Source organism: Electrona antarctica (genome assembly GCF_951216825.1).
Source record: "Electrona antarctica genome assembly, chromosome: 19".
Classification (NCBI taxonomy): domain Eukaryota; kingdom Metazoa; phylum Chordata; class Actinopteri; order Myctophiformes; family Myctophidae; genus Electrona; species Electrona antarctica.
Genome location: NC_136800.1, coordinates 24545324 through 24568374, shown reverse-complemented (window position 1 = coordinate 24568374; position 23051 = coordinate 24545324). Strand labels below are relative to the sequence as shown.

The 23051-nt window shown below is 42.6% G+C and overlaps 1 protein-coding gene across 1 annotated transcript in view; it reads right to left on the bottom strand.

The window, feature by feature from the left end:
• Positions 1-9994: 9994 nt before the first annotated feature.
• amph (amphiphysin) overlaps positions 9995-23051 on the bottom strand; it is a 34074-nt gene continuing 21017 nt past the window's right edge. Inside the window, exons 15-24 of the mRNA XM_079529262.1 lie at positions 21540-22764; positions 21134-21163; positions 20680-20721; positions 20025-20147; positions 19320-19379; positions 18306-18359; positions 16096-16149; positions 13041-13196; positions 12291-12392; positions 9995-11783 (exon numbers count right to left, since the gene is read on the bottom strand). Coding sequence (XP_079385388.1) covers positions 11679-11783; positions 12291-12392; positions 13041-13196; positions 16096-16149; positions 18306-18359; positions 19320-19379; positions 20025-20147; positions 20680-20721; positions 21134-21163; positions 21540-22764 — 1951 coding nt within the window. The 3' untranslated portion in view covers positions 9995-11678. The remainder of the gene's footprint in view (positions 11784-12290; positions 12393-13040; positions 13197-16095; positions 16150-18305; positions 18360-19319; positions 19380-20024; positions 20148-20679; positions 20722-21133; positions 21164-21539; positions 22765-23051) is intronic.

Below are 23051 nucleotides of genomic sequence, written 5' to 3'. Positions count from 1 at the left end.
TTTCCTGATAAATCTATGTTGCTATACATCAGTGGCGTGGCGCTCAAACTTTTCATGTCAAGGACCCCCATTATTATGTTTTTGGCCGCCAACCCCCATCTCACAATATTTTGTTCCAGGGACCGCCAATAAACAGATTTGAGTAAAATCAATTAAAAGATTTGCACAAACATTATTTTTTTCAGATCTACAAACTAGTGAGCTATAGGCCTATGTGCTATTTTTAAACAGCCAAAGTATGAAATAATGGTTTTAACAGATTCATAATGCTGGACTGAAATTCAGCATTATTGTACGAATTAAAGGAATCTACAGCGGTCATGTTATAGACTATAGAGCGTTGCAGTCCCGGGTCTCTAGGGGGCGGGACTGCAACGCTTTATAGCACTGCTACACTAATGGTTGCTGTTAAGCCGTAGACATTTCTGTGACATCCAACATTTAATATAATGACATGTGAAGTTTGTGAACAGTAAGTAGTTAAACACCACTGTAAATCAAATTCACTTGATACACATGATCGATTCACTGTAGGTATTTTCTCAAATAGTCCTAGAATAACCCAGAGATATAGTGAATGGGAGGCTAACAGGTATAAAGTAAACAAGGGAAGATATGCTGCAAACAGAGAGAGTGTGTTGACCTTGTTGGAAACACTCAGGTGGAGATGAGGAAGTCAGGACAGCCAGTAGAGAAATGTTGACACAGCACAGCTTTCTGACATAACAGTTGAAGTTCATCAGATCAATATTGCTTTCATTTACAATGATGGTAATCAGTTGTGGAAAAAGTACTTTTTTTTCTTCTTTTTTTTTCTTCTTTACTTAATATAAAGGGACATTTCACCGCTGGAAGAAACTGCAGTCACTCAATGCTAATAGTATTTGTAGTAGATAACAGTAGCACCATTTTAAATTTGCACCCTATGGCCAGAAAAATAATGAAGTATGTGTGTTGATTAATGCCCATAATGCTTTAGAATTTCTACTTGAGTAAAAGTACATTATTGGATTTAAAATGTAGCCTACTTGAAGTACCAAAAGTAAAAGTACTTGTTGAGCAGAATGTCCTATTAAGTTTTCAAATCTTTTGAAAACTTTGAAAAAATAGCAGATCTACAAGCTCACAATGAGTCGCAATGCGATCATGCGATGCATTGTGAGCTTAAAGCAATAAGCCACAAAAGGTCTCAGGTTACCGGGTATTTTATAATGACTGAGGTGTAGTGACACCCGACGCGTAGCTGATCTGCTTTTATACTGCACTAAGTTCCCTGACAGAACTTGCTCTGTGCATGTCTGTGACAGGCTCATATGAGCGAACAGGGGAAGGGAATCAACATTTGTGATTCCTTGTTTGACGCAGCAAAACCTGGCTGTGTGGTTAAAGGAATAGGCTATGCATGATTATTGGCAGAATCGCGGAAAGTTTTGAATATATTGCGGACGCGTTTAAAAAATTCACAAGATCAGTGGTTGTTGCAATTACCTGCACCTGCACTACGAAATAAACCCATACAATGTATGTCCCATAATGCAATTCCAATGGTGAAAGCAGTGTTATTTTACCCTGTGAAGGAATGGCGGATTCGGCCACGCCAAGCAAGAAACTTTAGGGCCTGATCTTTGCAGCATGCAGCTTATGCCTTAAAGATCAATGTTGTCAGTTACTGGGAAGTCGGATGTCAAGAACTTCCACAGGGGAGTTCGAATTTCAAGGGAAAGTGTATAAGTGTATACCGGATTGACTGGTTGAGTATGGGAAATGTTCCCATATAATCATGCAATCATGCGTGTCTGCTATCTATGAGTTTAATATGGAAGGTTAAGAGAACAGAGTAAGGGCAACCATGGGAAAGGAATTACTGTTAAGGGCTTGATTTAATTCACCTCAAATTAACAAATTAAACAAAGCCCTTAACTGTCAATTAATTTAATTTCAAGCTTTTCTCCACACACCACGCCCATATCCCCCCACCCAACACAACAGTGGTCCCCAGGTTGATTCTATAGTCAAGGTGGTGGTCCCCAGGTTGATTCTTAGTCAGGGTGGTGGTCCACAGGTTGATTCTCAGTCAGGGTGGCGGTCCCCAGGTTGATTTTTAGTCAGGGTGGTGGTCCCCAGGTTGATTCTTAGTCAGGGTGGTGGTCCCCAGGTTGATTCTTAGTTCGGGTGGTGGTCCCCAGGTTGATTCTTAGTCAGGGTGGTGCATGGTCCCCAGGTTGATTCTTAGTCAGGGTGGCGGTCCCCAGGTTGATTCTTAGTCAGGGTGGTGGTCCCCAGGTTGATTTTTAGTCAGGGTGGGGGTCCCCAGGTTGATTCTCAGTCATGGTGGTGGTCCCCAAGTTGATTTTTAGTCAGGGTGGCGGTCCCCGGGTTGATTCTTAGTCAGGGTGGTGGTCCCCAGGTTGATTCTTAGTCAGGGTGGTGGTCCCCAGGTTGATTCTCAGTCAGGGTGGTGGTCCCCAGGTTGATTCTTAGTCAGGGTGGTGGTCCCCAGGTTGATTCTTAGTCAGGGTGGTGGTCCCCAGGTTGATTCTTAGTCAGGGTGGTGGTCCCCAGGTTGATTCTTAGTTCGGGTGGTGGTCCCCAGGTTGATTCTTAGTCAGGGTGGTGCATGGTCCCTAGGTTGATTCTTAGTCAGGGTGGCGGTCCCCAGGTTGATTCTTAGTCAGGGTGGTGGTCCCCAGGTTGATTTTTAGTCAGGGTGGCGGCCCCCAGGTTGATTCTCAGTCAGGGTGGTGGTCCCCAGGTTGATTTGTAGTCAGGGTGGCGGTCCCCGGGTTGATTCTCAGTCAGGGTGGTGGTCCCCAGGTTGATTCTTAGTCAGGGTGGTGGTCCCCGGGTTGATTCTTAGTCAGGGTGGTGGTCCCCAGGTTGATTCTTAGTCAGGGTGGTGGTCCCCAGGTTGATTCTCAGTCAGGGTGGTGGTGGTCCCCAGGTTGATTCTCAGTCAGGGTGGTGGTCCCCAGGTTGATTCTTAGTCAGGGTGGTGGTCCCCAGGTTGATTCTTAGTCAGGGTGGTGGTCCCCAGGTTGATTCTCAGTCAGGGTGGCGGTCCCCAGGTTGATTCTTAGTCAGGGTGGTGGTCCCCAGGTTGATTCTTAGTCAGGGGGTGGTTCCCAGGTTGATTCTTAGTCAGCGTGGTGCATGGTCCTCAGGTTGATTCTTAGTCAGGGTGGTGGTCCCCAGGTTGATTCTTAGTCAGGGTGGTGGTCCCCAGGTTGATTCTTAGTCAGGGGGTGGTTCCCAGGTTGATTCTTAGTCAGCGTGGTGCATGGTCCCCAGGTTGATTCTTAGTCATGGTGGTGGTCCCTGGTTCATAATCAGTTGAAAACCTCTGCACTATAGGCCATCATATTCTTGTATTATTTCGTCAGGGTCCCTGGGACAGAAAGAGAGGTCAGTGACCTCCAGATGAAACCGTTTGAAAGCCTCATGTCCTACAGGATGTAATGTGAGTGTCAAAATCACGGATCACGGGTCAATGTCTCGCTGGGCTAATATTCCCTTTGGCAAGGCTGGGTTCCACTTTGGCTCAGCTGTAGACGTTTGGTTAAAGTCAGATGGTTACAGTTAGTTAGTTAGTTTAGTTGGTTATTATTGTAGAGTAGACAATTTTCTATGAAACTCTGGCCTAAACATGAAAGGCTGGCAATGGGTCAGTAATTGTTGAAAACTGCTGGTCCAGATTTGGCTTAAGGAATTGGCTGGACAGAAATATGATTACAATATAATAATAATAATAATAATAATAATAATAATAATAATAATAATAATAATAATAATAATAATAATAATAATAATAATAATAATAATAATAATAATAATAATAGGCCTAATATGTATTTGTTTCCTAATGTATTCTGATTTACCTTTTGTTAAATTTTTACCAAAATACAATAAATCAGAATACAACAAGCTATTTTGGTGTTTGTGCACTTGTACACTATATAGTTTTCTTAAGTTTTATGACCATTAAAACAAAAACCAGCACACTTTAATGTAATTTTATTGAGTGGTACCAGCAACCGAAACAAAGCCCTATGCTGCCCCCGAGTGGATCAAGACTGTTTTTGTGGCCTTTACATGGTTAAACATGCACATGAGCACTGTATTGATTGCACACAGCAATAACCAATATTAGTCAAATATAAATTAAAAAAATCACACCCGTGTGAACTGAGTGGTGTAAGGTTTTATATAGCATGATCAGCTGTGGTCTGACGTAATGTCTGACGTTAAAGATCTTTGGCTAGGTAGACTCGTCTTCTGATGATTTGTGACCATGAAGTTGATTCAGCTGGAGTTTTTGTCCGATGTGAGGTATTATATAAGGTAAGGTATTATATAGCCTGATCAGCTCTGATCTGACGTAATGAAATCACACCTGGATGTGATTTCACAACTGGCTTTTTTTGTGCAGAGAAAATGACCATGGTTGCTACGGTCATCCAGTTCACCCGGGTGTGATTTAATTACGTCAGAAATTATTTTGAACATAGCAACCATGCTCATTTTTTTCTGCACACAAAAGCCAGTTGTAGGAGTGGTTTACACCACTCAAAAATACATATAGTCTGTATTTTGTCTGTCTTAAGATACAATCTTGACGGCACAGTGCGTGTGTGCGTGTGCGTGTGCGTGTGCGTGTGTGTGTGTGTGTGTGTGTGTGTGTGTGTGTGTAGAGCTAGGGCTGCACCAACTATGTACAGACCTTTTTTCAGAACTTTCAGAAATTGTAAACAATTTCCATATATAGGCCTAATTATATTTAAAGAGCAAATTGTCTACATATATTGTGTCCATATCTGAAGTTGTTTCTTATCTGTTGCTCTACCTTTACAGAAGCCAAAACCCATGTTTATTATACAAATTGCAAATGCACATACTGTACATGTATCTTGTTACAAAAGTTTAATCCCTAGCATGCCTATATATTCCTTAACATTTGCCCAAAAATAGCTAATCTACAATGTCACATCACGTTGTAAAGAGATTTGGTGTACACAGAAAACAGTGGTCCAAGTACACTTAACTCACATCTGTTTGCCTAAGAATAGAGGGTTAAGTGGTTAAAGTAATGTCTACAGTGCATATTTGGTAAATGACAAGGCAGACCAACCAAAGAAAACACATAAACTATTACATCTAAACACATCATGTAGTTACTAGCATTCCCTGCTCGGCACAATTAAACACCATCATCAGTGCATAACAGGAACCATATGCAGAAAGAAGGCAGGAAGAATGCATGCAGTCTATGTAGGTGAGTTTAAATACCCCGCCCAATTGACGTCAGCTGACTGCCACACCAACGTATGACGTGTGGGTCTTGCAAACACTGTATACACTCACATAGTAATGCAGCGTATTAACCCTCGAGTACATGTATGTTCCTTGAGCTAAGCATGAAGCCGTTGAGTATATCTGACTGAACTATATAACTCCGCAAGCTACGTATCATTTAAAATGTTTGATGAAATGAAGAGTACGAAATACGAATAGTACGTCTTACGTTGTTGTGGTCAGTGGTGTTCCATCTACCCACTTCCAGACTCCTTCCTCATCTCTGTCAGTCAATCCCAGCCACACAGCCTTGTCTCTGCCGACGACTACTGAAGTACAATCTGTACAGTAGATCATAGATGTGTGTCTCAACAAATGGAATGCAACATGCACGCACGCACGCACGCACGCACGCACGCACGCACGCACACACGCGCGCACACACACACACACACACACACACACTGCACCTGTTTTTCTTTGCTCGTTATGATGATCAGGTCAGATTGATTGTCTCTACAGTATGTTCTGCTCTCCTCACGGGTTTTCTCCTCAGTAGAGATGTAATAACACACACCACCACCAAGTGTAAATCCATGTGATTCTAACGTCAAAATATAATGTAATGTTAGACGCTGTTTTATTTCTTGTTTCCATTAGATTAATTACAAATTATGACCACATTTACATATCGAATAACAATGATAACGATGATAACGATAATGATATACTGTATCAATGATGAAAAACTGATGTCTCACTGTCACTGACCACAAAGAGTCTTCTTGATGTCATCTCGTTCAATTAGGTTGGTATGTCTGGACTGTAACTCATCAAAAGTGGTCTTACACTGGTTCTTAAGTTCAGTCATGTTGTTAAGTCTGGTCTGTAAGTCGTCCAAACTGTGCTGCAGGTTGTTTCCCCTTTTAATCAACGCACAATCTGTAATGAGATCAACAAACTGATTATCTTTACATAAAACTAGCCTGATTATCATACTGAAGCTGCGTCCAATGCACAGTATGCAGTCCTCTCAGAGAGTGAGCAGGGTCCATATGGGCAGGCTAGCCTCTGTACGCAGGCTTTTATTTTGAAACGTCATTCTGACATTTGGATGATTTGGTGTTTAACATTATAGTGTGAAGTATACCTGCGACCAAGTGGTGGCGTACGAGATGAGATGGATCACACTCAGAATCTGCATGCTCAGACCTCTTATAGGTCTGCAGTCTGCCCCGAGGGCCAATCGTAGCATGAGGGCATTTTACATGGCCTGTGCCTCCCTTCCTATAATGTTTTATATGGCCCTTCAGCAGTGTGATGTACTCCACTGTACTGTACTGTACTGTACTGTACTGTACTGTACTGTACTGTACTGTACTGTACTGTACTGTACTGTACTGTACTGTACTGTACTCCCCTGTACTGTACTGTGCTGTACTCCACTGTACTGTACTGTACTGTACTGTATTCCACTGTACTGTATTCCACTGTACTGTATTCCACTGTAATGTACTGTACTGTAATGTACTGTACTCCACTGTACTGTACCGTACTCCACTGTACTGTACTGTACTGTACTGTACTGTACTCCACTGTACTGTACTGTACTCCACTGTACATGCAAGTTAGCCCACATGTAGACCATGTTGGAACTACATGGGCTTGCCCACTTCCAACCCATGCAAGTTAGCCCACATGTAGAACATGTTGGACCTACATGGGCGTGCCCACTTCCAACCAATGCCAGTTAGCCCACATGTAGACCATGTGGGACCTACATGGGCTTGCCCACTTCCAGCCCATGCCAGTTAGCCCTCATGTAGACCACGTGGGACCTACATTGGCTTGCCCACTTTCAACCCATGCCCAGTTAGCCCACATGCAGACCATGTTGGACCTACATGGGCTTGCCCACTTCCAACCCATGCCCAGTTAACCCACGTGTAGACCACGTGGGACCCTCATAATTTGCCCAGTTCAAGCCCATTCCCACTCGGTACCCATGTATCCCGCATTGAAACCACATGGGCCCCAAGTGGGCGTGCTGGCTGGGGTACTTCACTGTACTGTACTGTACTCCACTGTGCTGTACTCCTCTGTTCTGCTCTCTTCTCTTCTGTACTGTACTGTACTGTACCGTACTGAACTGTGCCATACTGTACTATACGGTACTGTACAATACTGTACTGTACAATACTGTCCCATACTGTACTGTTCCATACTGTACTGTGCTGTGCCTTACCATACTGTACAGTACAGTACTGTACTGTAATGTACTGTACTGTAGCATACTGTGCTGTACCGTGCTGCTGTGCCCTGTGTATGCGCACGTGCGTGTGTGTATTACAAGTCCATGGGCTATATATAGTCCATGGTCTCGGAGTGATTTTCGTCTTTTTTTCAAATGCTCAAAAATGATGAAAAAAACGGCAATTTTGTCAGGGTGGGTATATTTTTTATGGAGACTTTTTTTTAAATATAGTAATGAAATATAGTGAAATAGTGAAATAGGGTAATAGGGTAATAGGGTAATAAGGTAATAGTGTAATAAGGTAATAGTGTAATAAGGTAATAAGGTAATAGTGTAATAAGGTAATAAGGTAATAGTGTAATAGCACATTAAAGGGTTGGTTCGGATTTTTGGACATAAAGCTGTATGAAATGCTTACCATAAATATTGCGGTTGCAAAGGTATTAATTGACTGGCTGAGTCCTGTGCTGGGAGTGCTGCTCCTGTTTGGGGGAATATCAAGTAGTTCCCAGGGTCACTGGGGGCCACGCATTATAAATAAACCAATCTACAAAACTAGCGTCATTCATTCGTATTGTTGACCTATATCTACCATTATAGACCAACCTTCGTTCAACTTTGACCCCTCTGTCACATGGTACTATTTTCTTTGTGTTCAGTATCACATAGATACGCATAGATCACCATAGTGCTGCCCCTCCAGGCCAATAATGGATTTAATAATGCCAAGTAGGTCTCTGCGTTGATACGGTCGACATGTTAGGTTAATCTCGTCTCGCTGTCACTCGCTTTTAGTTTTGACTACCGCAAAGCTACCGTTGTAGCCAACTAGCCATTGAAGTACAACAGAGAACTTTGCGACATTGAGGGGGCAGAAAACAGCGCTCGAGCAGCCTGGAGTCGAGTGTGACAAGCTGGAGTTTGAAATACAACGCGGGCAGTGCAAATAACAGCAATTTTAGGCATGTGTGTGTTTTATTATTGTACAGTGACAACTAGGCTACAGTCTCTGTAATGTTTATGTTGTACTATTACTAAAAAAACTATCTAAAATAAAGGGATTTAAGAACAGAACCAGTGCCACCACACACATTAAAATGCCCCCCCAAAAAAGTGCCAAAGCCAACTGCAGGGCATTGGGGCAACAGAAAATATTAGCAAACCCATTTTCTAAACCTAAACCCAAGTCATCTGCTAATGAAGATGATGTGTGCACAGCCTACCTCCTCCGTGACTGCTTGTAGGCTACTTAATCTCCAGGTTAGTTTTGTAGCATTCGTTTTTATTTTTTATGTATTGTATTTATTAACAGTTAAAACTGGCAGAATTATTATAGATTTCATATTAAAAAAAAGTGTGTGTGTGTGTGTGTGTGTGTCTGTGACGCGGCTTGGCCTGATGTAGCGCCACCATGAGGCTGATTTGAAAACTGTCAAGTGGCATTTCTTCCAAAGCCTAGTGGGAATATGCACAGTTTCACCACAATCGTTGAGTAGTTGTGGCGATTTGTACGAAACGGGTACAAAGCGGGCTACTCCTGAAAGGTTTAGAAGCCAATTGTAGCCAATGAAGGTGGATTATGAGAAATCAAACAAACCCATCTTGATCGCATGACTATGGAGAGCATGTGTACCGATTTGTGTGAAATTTGGATAAAATCTGAAGGAGTAATATTAGAAAATGTGTTTGTGTTTCTCTGCGTCACTGTCTCTGCGTCACTCTCTCTGCATCACTGTCTCTGCGTCACTCTCTCTGCGTCACTGTCTCTGGGTCACTGTCTCTGCGTCACTCTCTCTGCGTCACTGTCTCTGCGTCACTCTCTCTGCGTCACTGTCTCTGCGTCACTGTCTCTGCGTGAAAAGAAGCAGCTTGGACTCCTCATGCATAGAAGGAAGCATGAGGTCAGTCAGCCCCCTAGGTTGGCAGAGGAAGTGTAGTGCCCAGGATTACATTAGATAATTGACACTGGGTGAAAAAATGGGTTGCAAAATCATTAAAAGAAAAAAGACTGTATTGGGAGAAAATCATGGGCTTTAACATGTTTTGTGTTCCGTACTTTCCTTATCCAAAGCCAGTTATATACCACAGTAGGCTTATGTTTATATTGTATGCAGAGCCATGTTGTGTCATCTCATTTTTTAAAATGTTAATAACTTTGATTTGAGTGGACACTGGTATATTTTCTGAGTGACGACTTTTAGTTGTAGAATTAGTTTTGTCCACATGGTGACAACAAAGACAGTTGAATAAATACAGATCAATGTAGTCTCATCCCTTTGCACAGTCTCATTCCCTCAGACAAAGACAACCTGGATGGCTTTGGATAGATAGATAAATTATGTCCGATAGGCTATAGGGGAATAAAAGAGCAAATGTGTAGTCTTGCACAGAACATTAAATCTTAACAATTCATGAGAAAGCTATTTAGAACTAAGAAAGGACAAGTTGTACTGTATGAATTATCTTTATTCACCTTTAGATAAAGATCATGGGTGTGTAACATGACAGTGAGGGCTTTACTGCACCAACACAGGAGGTGACATTTATTTTTGATACCACACAGTTGAACATAGATTGCATATCTGATTTCTTCCCTGTGATCAGAACTTTAAAAATATAAAGTTGAATCAATTCATCATCAGAACACATATTTTCATTCACAAATAAACATCTTCGTATATATTTGCTGGTTGACATGGTAACTTTGATATATTTAAATTGAGTTATACTTCATAACGATATATATATATATAATGTATATATATACTGTATATATAATATTTTGTTTTGTGCCCAGGGAAGACACATTTTTTATTCTCAGCTTGATTTTCATTTTAATTATTTCCGGTTTTGCAATATATTCTGGAATATCAGTTTCATTAAGGATTTATTTTCATTTAAAAAACAAAACAAATTCATGCTGGAACCCAATAGGGCATAGCAGTAGGCTAGTGGCCATTTTGTGGTTTCACAGAGAGAAAGCCCATTACATTTTCCCAGAGATTTCTGACAACATTTATATTAATTATTTTAATGCTGGAACCAAGCCATCCAGGCTCTTGATGAATCAGGACCATAAAACATTCTGTGAATAAAAAATAAATAATAATCAACTGACGGCCACAAAACGCTAATAGTGCCGCCAAATTAGTAATATTTTCGCCAGAAACAGACTGTATCAAATATGAGTGACTGACTGTCGTAAACGATACAGAGCCATCTCCCCGACAATATCGCCAACATTTTGTATTACATTTTTTACCATAATGCTTATAATGACGATTTAAGATGACCCAATGTTATTCTCCATTACTTCCGCAAACCAGGGGATGAGACATCATATGTTTTATGGTCCAGGATCCTGGATGGCTTGATTCTAGCTTTTTCAAATTTACAATAATTGATATAAATATTTTTGGAAATCTCTATGGGAAACAATTAATAGGCTCTGGGTTGGTGGAAACACAAAATCGCCGCCACTGCTATGCCCTGTAGCCCATCACTGACACGAATGCCAGTTAACTTTTGGCAAAAGCACAGCAAATATTATTGTTTAATGAACAATGTCAACACCACCTCTATGCCAAAAGGAATGACCCCACACACAGTCACACACATTCAGCCATTACACTACAACGTCAACCACGATGCAAAGGTAACCATGGTTAAAAAAAACCACGGCCGAAATGTTCTGAAAGGAAACACTGAAAAAGTCTTCATGGAACACTCATAATGCTAAATAGATTCACAGCACTACAGATTCTGATCAACTCTCCGATACAATAACACTTGGTGCGGAGAAGATAAGGGGAATATGTCCCGCGTTTGAAACAAACGGCGGGGCTATAAACACGTCATCCTTCTCCCAACAAATCACACAATAAGTTGTTGGTTTGAAGAGGCTTTTTTTTTTTTTTTTTTTTTTTCAAATCCAGAGGAGGGGACATCATGCTTGTGTTATTTTTGTTTGTTTGTTTTTTAGAAGTATAGGTACTAGTGTTCGGCAGACAGCCGGGCTACTAGGCTGACTGGAGCTCATTATGATATCATTATGATGACGTCATTGTTGTTATGATGTCATTGGGGTCTTTCTTCTTGCTGTTTTATGTTATGTCCTCTCGGCGTCTCCCGGCTGTCACTCCACGCGTTGCGTAAAGTTCTCTGGGAAGAGTCCTTTCTGGGCGCTCGAGCCCAGCGCAAACCAGTCGGTTTCTTTCATCCCCGTGAGCCAGCCAGCATCCTGGCAAAGGAAAGCAAAAGATGCCATACGTCATCATTCAGTCCTCCTGAGCTCTATACTCCACAGAGGAATTCTGTTAGGTCAGTGCTTCTGAAACTTTTCCATGTCAAGGACCCAAAAGGCCAGTCCACCACTGGCCTTTTGACACAGAGGGCATATGCCCGGTGGGTCGACCAATGAATCGGCCAGTGGTCCATTTTGTTTTGCCCCGTCTAAGGATCATTACGGTAATTATTAGAACATGCAATGTTTTTCACTAAAAGTGGTGTTATTAGGGCTTGTTTGTTTCTTTGTGCCTCGACGGAGTGGGGAGGTAAAGTACTGTTATCTGCTTCTCCATGTTGGTTGTGTCCAGCCCTACAAGGACCCCAAAATGTTTTGGCCCCCCCATATGAAAATATCTAGTGATAGGAACCCCAAGAAAATAAGATTTTTGCTAAAGCAAAACATAGTATGTATCCTACAAGCTCACAGCACGGCACCCGTGAGTCCGAATAGCTTCCTCACCTGATCCTCTAGCAGTAATGTTGGGACGACCAGAACCATATTTCCGGTCTTCAGGTCCAACTCATCAGAGTTAGCAGCTTCAAAGTCGTGCATTGTCTCCACCTAGAGGAGAATCACGGTACTACAATTAAGTAAACATTTAGTTTATGTCCACAAACCATAATCATCTCTGTAGTTGCCTAATCTCTCAAGCGTTCCCAAACTTTTCAGGCCACGAAACCCAAAATAGTCATGTTTGAACTGGGGACCCCCGGCCCACCCCCACAAGCACTTGGAATTGTAGGCATTACATTTAGTTTGACTCGGTTCGGTTCCACAGATAAATATTGTGAAAATAGCTGCACTGTGAGGCATTGTGAGCTTGTAGAACGGCTATTTTCATAATGTTTGCCTCTTTCTTATGTAATAATAGACAATTTGGCCAAGTCATTTTATGTTTGGCTGCACTCTGAAAATAGCAGATCTACAAGCTCGCAACTGCGGTGGGTTATGAGCTTGTAGATCAGCTATTTTCATCATGCAACCAAGTGCAAAATCAGGCATTACAACGCCATCAACGTCCGCCAAAATAATTTGTGGTTGACTAAATCAACTGCAGATGTAGTCGACTAAAATCTTATATTTAGTCGACTAAAACTAGACTAAAACTAAAACATTTCATAAGGAAATCTGGAAAGTGGAATTTTATTAAAAAGACTACGACTAAAACCAAATCAAAACCTGCTGTCAAACATCAACACTGCAGGTGACCTTGTACATGAAGCCCTCAGGCAGACCCGAGGTTCCCCCAGAGGAGCTGCTGATGACAGCGGTGATGGTGGGAGAGACGATGTCGTTGTCCCTGTCATCGTCCCCTTCGTTACTGGAGGCCGGCTCGATCACCACCGACGGAATGGCCATCTGCTCCTGGACGACAGCAACAAAACACATGCTAATGCTGCGTTCACATTGGCAGCGACAAAAGACACAAAACTACAAAGCGAGGCAGCATATCTGTTGCAGTGTCGCTGTTCAAGTGTGGATCAACGATACAAGTAGGATATTCTTCTGACTGCACAAAGGGGAAGGGGGATCAACTTCACATATTCTTTGTTTGGCAGAATCGTGGAAAAATATTTGGCAGTCCCATTTTCATTTTTCATAACATCGCTGTTTGTTGCAATTACCTGGACTACTATACTTCATCATATTGTGTTATGAATCTGACGAAATAAACCCATAAAATGTAACTTGTAGGTTCCCTAGCAATTCCAATGGTAAGCTGTGTTGTTTTCACGCCCCGAAATACCCATAGGCCTATGCGTTTCTCAAAGAATAAGGTCAATACAAAAGCCTGCGGAAATAATTAGAAGATGAGTGGAAAATGGCTAAACAACACTTGAACAATTGCCAGATAGTAACCTAATAAATATGACTAGAAGCTCTAGTGCCACGAAAAAAAAGAAGTGACATAGAAACCTGTGGCGTGGCCTGTAGAATTATGTTACCATAGGTGCGCGCATTTAAAAAAAATATAGATGCCTCAATGGTCGCTGCAGTTCGTTGGAGCGACCTGTCTCCAACGGGAGGAGGAGGTCAAGCAGAATCTTGAAGGCACTCGCCTCTGATTGGCCTACCGTTCTTCCGCTTCGGAAGAAATCTCAGTAAAAGCTTGCCAATGCAATCACGCATCGCCATTGCCTCCCGTTGCCTCCATGTTGCCTTCCGTTGAGATACAGACACCCTAGAGCCGGAAGAGGCGTCTATGTTTATATGTCTATGAGTCCGCGACTGCGCATCGCTGTTTGATGACGTTGCGTAGAGTGGTCCTATTGGGCAAAAGAGGTGGCTGAAATGTGTCTGAATAATGCGTTTTATATTAAATATGTGAAGACATTGAGAGCGGGATAATAAGCCTAGAACCTTGGCAGAGTACTTATGAGTAGTCTGTGGAAGTGTGGAGGCAAATGGAGTGCTGATAAGATGCAACCACCATGTCGACCCTATTCTGATAGTGGTAGTGGGATTAAACAATATGTTATTATTGCCATGGTATATTCTTTCATTTCGAAAAATGTTTCTTTTTGCAGTTATTTTTGCAGTTGTTTACTCATGTATCCATTAAATAGGTAGATGTCGCTGGCTTCCATTGAACAGGAATGTATTTGGGACTTTTACATATACTGTAGGACCACAATGGAAACAAGTCCTGTGGACTTTTTTGTGTTATCCGTTAAGCTTAAATGTTTTACTGTAGGCTACCTCTGTGCTGTATATTTTTTATATCTATTTAAACAATCAAGACAAGAGGTGATCAAGAAATAAATCTAATCACCCACGCTGGCACTAACTGTTTCTGTTACTGTATTTGAAGGCCCTAGTAAAATGTAGTGCAAGTGATACATTTTGGTGTGCATAAATGTGCATTCTCTGTCTATAAAGAGCTGAATATACATAGAGATTTTATCGTAATTATTACAATGCTATTCATAATATGGCCTAAGCCATTTAACACTTATTGCATGCAAATGAATGGTTGTTTTTATGATGGGCAAAAATATTTGTTTTGTCATCTTCATTCAGTTTTTAGATGGTGGTCAGCTCAATAGTGGGCTCAATAAGCTCGATAAGGTGGTCAGGTCATTAACAATAAAAAATTACGAGCTCCATCCCTATATGCACGACACAACGTGTACTACCACCCCCCAACGCACTGTACTAAGTCCCCCCCCCCCCCCCCCCCCCAACCAGCCATGCCGGTTCGCGAACATTTGATGTACTGGCAGCCGGTCCATGTTAATAGAAACTCCTGATCTAGAAGACTGAGATCAGCATATAGATACAGATATTGCACCCGTTTCAAACATTGTAGTAACTAGTATAAAGTATATAATGTGATCACGGTTTATTTTAGTGATGTGATAAATGGTGTTTTGATCCATTACCAAAAAAAAAAACAATTTACCAGAATCTCTTCTTTTGGAGACTGACTGTTGTCTGCCACAGTCTGAAACAGGCAAAGACGCGTCAGCAACACTATCACGTTAACTGGATCTGTGTAGTCAGAACCGTCCGGCCATAACACTGTTAGTTCGTTTGATGATAAGCTAGCATATTATGAATGTTAATGGTTGGATGACTGAGGCTTGGGGAGATAAGGTAGCATATATGTTAGTGGTTGGATGGTGTGGTAATGGGATTTGACATTGTTTATTGACTACAGTTCAATTAACACTTGTAGGTCACTCTGGATAATTGTATGCTAAATGTCTAATTGTAAAGGTAACCGGAAGGCTCGTCCCAAAACACACCTTTTTTTTTTCACGGACTCCCCCCCCCCCCCCCCCTTGCACTTCTTGTGTATTTGTTTTACTGAGGTTAAGGATAGGAATAAGGTCAGGTTTAGGCATAGTTTTACTGAGGTTAAGGTTAGGAATAAGGTCAGGTTTAGGCATAGTTTTACTGAGGTTAAGGTTGGGAATAAGGTTATAGGTCTAGGCATAGTTTTACTGAGGTTAAGGATAGGAATAAGGTCAGGTTTAGGCATAGTTTTACTGAGGTTAAGGATAGGAATAAGGTCAGGTTTAGGCATCGTTTTACTGAGGTTAAGGTTAGGAATAAGGTTAGGTTTAGGCATAGTTTTACTGAGGTTAAACGTTTAGGAATAATGTTAGTTTTAGGCATAGTTTTACTGAGGTTACGCTTATAGGAATACCTGGTGGCGACCGCTCCGAGGTCACCGGATTAGACCCAGGGCGTGCAAGCGTGTTTTGGGGCGAGCGTTCTTGTATTCATTGTAAACGGACAATTGGAGTCATTTATTTACCGGTGATTCCTCAGCATTGCTGACCTGTCTCTCCACTGGAGCAGAAACTGATTCCTACACAGGATGAAAAATACTCTGTTACATCATCATCATCATCATCATCATCATCATCATCAATCAGCCCTCTTTCTCATTGGTTATAACCCAAACATCGCTTTAACCTTTCAGAACAAACACATATTATTAGCTGCCTCAACTGCTGCTAAGAAAACAATTATCAAAAACTGGTTTGAACCGACTGTTAACTTGAAGAGAAATTGGCTTAATTGCTTTATTTACTGGAGAGTTCTACTGCCAAGATGAATGGCGCCAGAGCGGACACTGTGGACTGGTCCAAAGCTCTTGAAAGATCTCTTCTCTCTAAAATGCACTATTTTTGTCATGAAATAAAATGCATCCAAGTGTATCGGCGCAGACACAACCCAGAAATGCCGTAGTAGAAGACGTTACTCTGTCCGGTACATTGCTTTGTTACAATGGCACAAAGTGCATTTTAGAGAGAAGCTGGGGACCTGAGACACTTCCCAGCTTTGTGAATAGACTTTTACCAAGGTCTAGCAGGCTTTGTTTCGGTGAGTAGTTATGTTGTTTTGTTTATTTTCAGGGAATTCTAAACCCTCGCACAGCAGTGGGAAAATTGCTACAGAGCAGTGGATGGGAGTGGGAGCAGGGCGTCAGTGAGAGACTCACTGACGCACTGAACCAGAGCCTGGTTCAGTGAACCAGGGTCTCCACCAGGATAGGAGCGTTTTTTGAAAAATATCAAGTGGCATTTCTTCCTCGGCCTAGTGGGAATATTCGTGCACAGTTTCACCGCAATCGGACTCTGCGTTCATGATTTGTGGCATTTTGTACAAACGGGCCACTCCTGAAAACTTTGAAAGCCAATATGACAAATCAAACAGACCCATCTTGATCACATGACTATAGAGATCATGTGTACCGATTAGCATGACATTTGGATAAAATCTGAAGGAGTAATATAAAAAAATGTGTTTTGCAAAAATCTGCCTCCTGGTGGCGCTATAACAGGCCCATGTGAAAGGTGTGGGGCTCTGGCATCTGGCATGTGAAAGGCTCTGGCATGTGAAAGGTGTGGAACTCTGGCATCCAGGGAGTATGTGTGCAGAGTTTGGCTGCAATCAAGCCAACGGTGCCACCCCCCCCCCCCCACCCCCCCTCGTGCCGTTCTTTTTTTTTCTCCACCCCGCACAGAGCCTAGAACACTCGTCTTTTCATTGAGTCACAACTCGCTCAAATCTTGCTCAAAATTCAAAGTACTATGTAAACTACGATATTCGGGCTTTCGTTTAGTATATAGATCGTGCGTGTAGGGCGTCTCTACGAAACGGTATCAAGCGAAAAGGAAAGGTCGGTCAATTGGATTAAATCAATTGGATTGGAATCGCGCATGCCGCACCGCTAATAAGCCAGACCGAATCAGCCATTGGCAAAAAAAAATTGCCTGCCGGCGGATTACGGTCTGGAGAGGCTCAATTGTACGCCCATTTCCTACACCAGAGAACTGGTGTGGCCAATCGGGACACGGTATGCAATATGGGCGGGCTTTGGTACAGTGACGTTCAATGCTTGAGACCTTTGACTGATAGTAGCTCTGACAAATTGCGTCAAAGAGAAAATGTTTGAACCCGCCCCCCGGGAAACAAGATCCATACACAGCATCTCCAGACTCAAATACCACACGACAGTGTGATTTGAGTCTGGCTTATTAGCCAGGCTAGCACAATGCATGGCACAAGCCAAATAAGTAACGTCTTTGACTATACAATTATAAACACAATGGAATGGACACAAGGAAGTGGCAGGCACTCACTTCTGCTGATTATAGGAAAATTACAAAGAGATGCGTATAGGAGAATAAGGAGAGATGACGCAGCCTTACTCCAAGGACATCTCCATGGTGCGGGTATAAGTTACGGGTGGTTTTAAACTCCACTATCGTCTTCCCAAATGTGTGTGACCAAAATAGCAATTTACGGGAAAGCGTGCCAACCACACGCCCATGACCACACCTCTAGGCGCAAATACCGGTGTCGGCAAAAAAGATAGCGGGTGACGCTTGACCAAAATACCATTAAGGGACAGAGAAAGTTCCTATATTCGTAATTTTCGGGCAGCGGCTGAATTGCGGGCCGCGTCTCGGGTAATGGTGGCGACGAAATTGGAGCCCATTGTGTCACTTTACTTACCCAGGGAGTATCTTCTCTTGGAGGTGTTGTGTCCATGAGTCCAGCAGGGGGCATCTAAACGCAGAGAGAAGCAGGCTCAGTTAATGTGAGCATGTGTGCGTGTGTGCGTGCTGTAGTTTATAGTCAACATTCATTAGCAGATACAGCATGTAAAGCTTTGTGTGTATTGTTTGTCATGGATATTAATTCATGATGTCATTATTTTTGTCAGAATGTGGAAGCAGTTGGTTCTGTAGCTTTGTAGTGAAATAGTCCGGTTATACATTTAAATCCTTAATTGAATTGATCCCTGTTGACTGTAGCTTTTATTATGAACTGTTCATTAGCCATCGATGCATGATGTGTCCTCGCACCTCCTATGATAATACACTGTGATTCTGTATTATTATTACTGTATCGATTTAATGAAAAATATTCTATTTTGGTATCGGTATGAAATGTGTGATATGAAATGTGAGCTTTATATTCCATCATATGCAAGTGCTTTTGGAGAGAAATGAGAGACTGACCATGCAGTCATAGAAGCCTGCAGAGGGGAGCTGTCTGTGTCTGTGTGCCCAGGTGATGGTTGTTAGGGTTAGGGTCATTAATACATCAAGGAAGGCAATTATGTTTCTGCACTCTCAAATAGGTCTACAAACACTACATCTATCCTAAGAAGATTACATGTTAACTCGAGCTAGGTTCTAAATAAGAAAGGATGTTGTTGTTGCACAGAAAAGTAATTTGACATGAAAAGTAATGCTATACTTTTGCAATGTAGTTAAATAGAAATTGTGAAAAAGCTCTTGGGGGAAGATACATCATAAATAAAAGATTTTTCGATCATTTGTCTGGAAAATAATTTTGTGTTTAAAATATTGTGAACCTCATATCGTGATACGTATCGTATCGTGAGTTGAGTGTATCGTTACATACCTAGCTGTTACTACTATTACCGGTTTTAACTATTTATTTTGGTTTGTTTTTAACTTCTACAGTATTCTTACCAGTCTGCTGTGTTTCATTATATACCTGGTTCTGTTCTTCTCCTTGTGTAGTCGCTGCTTCTTCCACAGGAGAGCTGACAGTAGACTATAAAAGATAACATCCCTTTTACTTTTACTGTTATTAAATGAATATGCTTTATATTAATAATAATAATAATTCATTTATCTAATCATTCTAATGTGATAGCGCAGATGCCAACTAATACAATTACATGTTGTACTTACTCAAAACGTATCGAACAGAGTATTAAAATAACTGTTAAATAGATCCATATTCTGATAGTGCTCATAGCTATTTAGCTATAGAGTGTTTGTTCAGTAACAGGAGTCTGCCCGTCTCTCCTGCTCTTTATTAAACAGAAACTGCATTCCCAGGTCGGGATATACCAATAGTATCGAATCAGGAGAGAGAACTTGCACAGAAACAGAATAGAGATTAAACAAGTGAAATTGGAAGTGATGATGACACAAATAAATGAGCAGACAAAAGTGGAACTGGAACACTATAAACTTGAACCTGATAAATGGCTACTCTCTCCTGATTTGCTTAAATGTTTCAACCCACCTGAAAATTGATTTTCTATTTATTAAAGAGCTGGAGAAACAGGGAGCGACTCCTGTTACTGAACATACACTTGATAGCAACGGTTACTATCACAATATAGAGCTTGAAAATATCTCTTCTTTTATGGACTAACTAGAAGCATAATATATATTTACAAACACTCACTGCAGGCTTGTCCTCTGCCGTCTCTCCTACAGGTGGCGCTCCGACCTCCTCTGGGATTAGAACAGCCTCAGCTTCTGTCTGCGGGACAACTTCTGTTCCTTCAACAGCTGGGCCGGGCTCATTCTGTAAACAGACAACAAGAAGAATCACTCCAGCTGACTGATCACATCCTTATATCACTGTCAGTCTGTCACCATACCAATTAACCAATGTCATAAAACAAAAGTAGGCCTACGTAGCCTATATCATATTTCCATTCAGTTAAGTGAAACAACCAGTACTTATGATGAACATAATTGGCTCTATGCACAGCAGCCATATTGGAAATCCCTTACTTCCTTCACGGGTCTTACCACTTATAGTAGGCTAATCAAGGCTCTGTTCCATTGTATGTGTAGCACAGTGGTTCTCAAACTTTTGATTACTTTTTAAAGGACCCCCATAACACTGAGAGTGTACGTGCACTCAGAGTTACACACCCGTAAGTGGCCATTTGAAACCCCCTTGAGGAGCCATGAGGGTACCTGGACCACTGAGACCCAAGTGCTGGTGTAGTGTTTCCAGGGAGCCAACACCCACAATAGTAATAATGAGACTTATCAAAACACATTTGAAAGCATAACGGCACGTAAATACTGTAAAACTGTCAACTTACTATCTTATCAAAATCAGCAAAAAATGATGAAGCAGCTGCATCCTGTTTCCAAAATACAAAGACATAAATAACATTATATCAACATACAGTGTGTGTGTGTGTGTGTGTGTGTGTGTGTGTGTGCGCGTGCGTGCGTGCGTGCGTGCGTGCGTGCGTGCGTGCGTGCGTGCGTGCGTGCGTGCGTGCGTGCGTGCGTGCGTGCGTGTAAAATTAGCAGAGCACAAATAATCTTTCTTTCTGCATCAGATCATTGCATTTTTCCATTAAGCAACTCATTTTTGGCTCAATATGTCAAGCTGCCAAGCTCAGCAACTATATGTTTTCTCTGTTTTATGTAAACAACTTTGTAACTTAATCATAGGATTAGGGTTAATAATAACAATAATCATATGAGTAATCATATGAGTAATTTGGCTAGTCATAGCTAGAAAGATTACCCTGGAAATGTACTTACCTGTGAAAATCCGTTGAAGGCATTGGTCACCTAATTGAACAGAGACACAAATTAGTATTTTATCAGTAGGCCAATATAAAATGTAATGCACAATGGAAATTGCTATTTCTTTCCATAAAACTGGACAAAAAAAAAATAGGCAGCAAGTATCAGGAGAGACAGGAGGAGAGGACTGGGTTCTGCTGAGAAGCACGATCCTGGGGGTTCATTTGTATACTGCTCTTGGTTCTACAGGCAGGTACAAAAAGGATCCTGAGCTTTATTTATACCCTAGGCTAGGGGTTTATTTTTGTTATTGTTATATTTTTTACTATTCCTTCATTCTACAGGCAGGTACAAAAGGGAGTAGGAGTTTCTGCTTTTTCTCTAGTCTACTCCACTAGGTGGAGAGAGGAAGCAATGGTACCTCTTCCGCTTGGTACAACTTTCCATATCTTCGGTTTGCAGCCTCGTCTTCGGACATGTCTGAATTTTCGGGGAAAGAGGGGAAACCTGCCTGTGCCGCATCTGCAGCAAAGAAGCCACCGCTGTCGGTGACTTCCTGCCAGGAGTTCGCCTTTGACGACGGATCTGGGAAGCCGCCGGTGAACGGGTCCTCCGCCCATCCCACTGCCTCAGCTACTTCAGCAAACGGATCTGTGGTGAAGTCGTCCACCACGGCCTGAGGATCGGTGGATGTAACTGACTCCTGAGGTCCGAGCGACTCTCCCATACCTGCCCCTTGGCTTTCTGCAAAGGGATCTTTGTCAAAGCCGTCTCCACCTTGGGTTTCTGCGAAAGGGTCGCTTTGAAATGTGCCTCCGACCTCTCCGAAAGGATCGGACGCAAATCCGCCGGCACTCTCAGCAAAGGGATCGGAGGCGAAATCACCTGTAACCTGTTGTGGGGCTTCTTGCTGAGCTAAAGACATTTGGTCAACTAGAATACTTGTTTGTTGTTCCCCTGCCTCATTCTGTGAAGGCAAACTGTGCTCTGTGAGGGCTTGTCCTGTTGAAGATCCTTCTGCCGTGAAGTCATCACTTCCAAGCATTGAATCAGGATCACACTTCTCATCTTGGACGGCTTCGCTGTTCACTGGAACATAGTCTTCAGGAGCCAGCTCGTCATCTGCACTCACCCAGCCTGCGCCACATTCCTCGGCGGTCTCATACTCAGACCCAGAGCCGTCCAGAGACCTGGGCGACCCGCACCACTGGTCTCCTCCGTCCTCCGTGGAGTCCTCGATCTCTTCGCCGTGCTCATTGGTGAACATCAGTCCAGGGGTGGACTTCCTGCGCTCCTCGTCTCCCCCCGAATCGTCCTGCTGCGTCCAGTCTCTCCTCGCCCCCCCTGCCTCCTCTGTCTCATCATGTGACCCTGAGTTAAATTGGACGTTCAGTTCCCGGGCGCTAACCTCGTCTCCTCCGGACGGAGCCTCTGTGTCCTGTGCTGGTGTCTCCGCTGCCACGGTGGCCTCGTCGGCCCAGCCGCCCGCCGCCGGCCAGCCCTGAGCCGTGGTGTCCTCCTGTCCCGCTGCCGTCTCTGTGGCGGCAGCCACGGTGTCTCCGTTAGCCGCCGCCGCGGCCGAGCCACCGAAGTCGGCCGACCAGTCCGCCACAAAGCCGGCGTCTGGGGCCTGCTCTGGAAACGAACTGTTGAAGTTCACAGCACCAGCGGAGTCCAACTGCAGGGCCGGGGCATGCAAGCAAGATGAAGAACACACAGTTATAAACGTATACACTAGTGTTAGACACTGTTAGACACTCGTATTAAGTACACACCGGGGGTCTTCAACGTTTTTCAGGCCTAGGACCCCTTAGCTGGGATTAGACAAATAAACCCATTAAGACCTGAGGCCAAAATAATGCCTTCTAAATCAGTAGTTCTCAAACTTTGAATGCTAGTTTCCATCCATAGACCCCAAACCGAAAACAGGCAA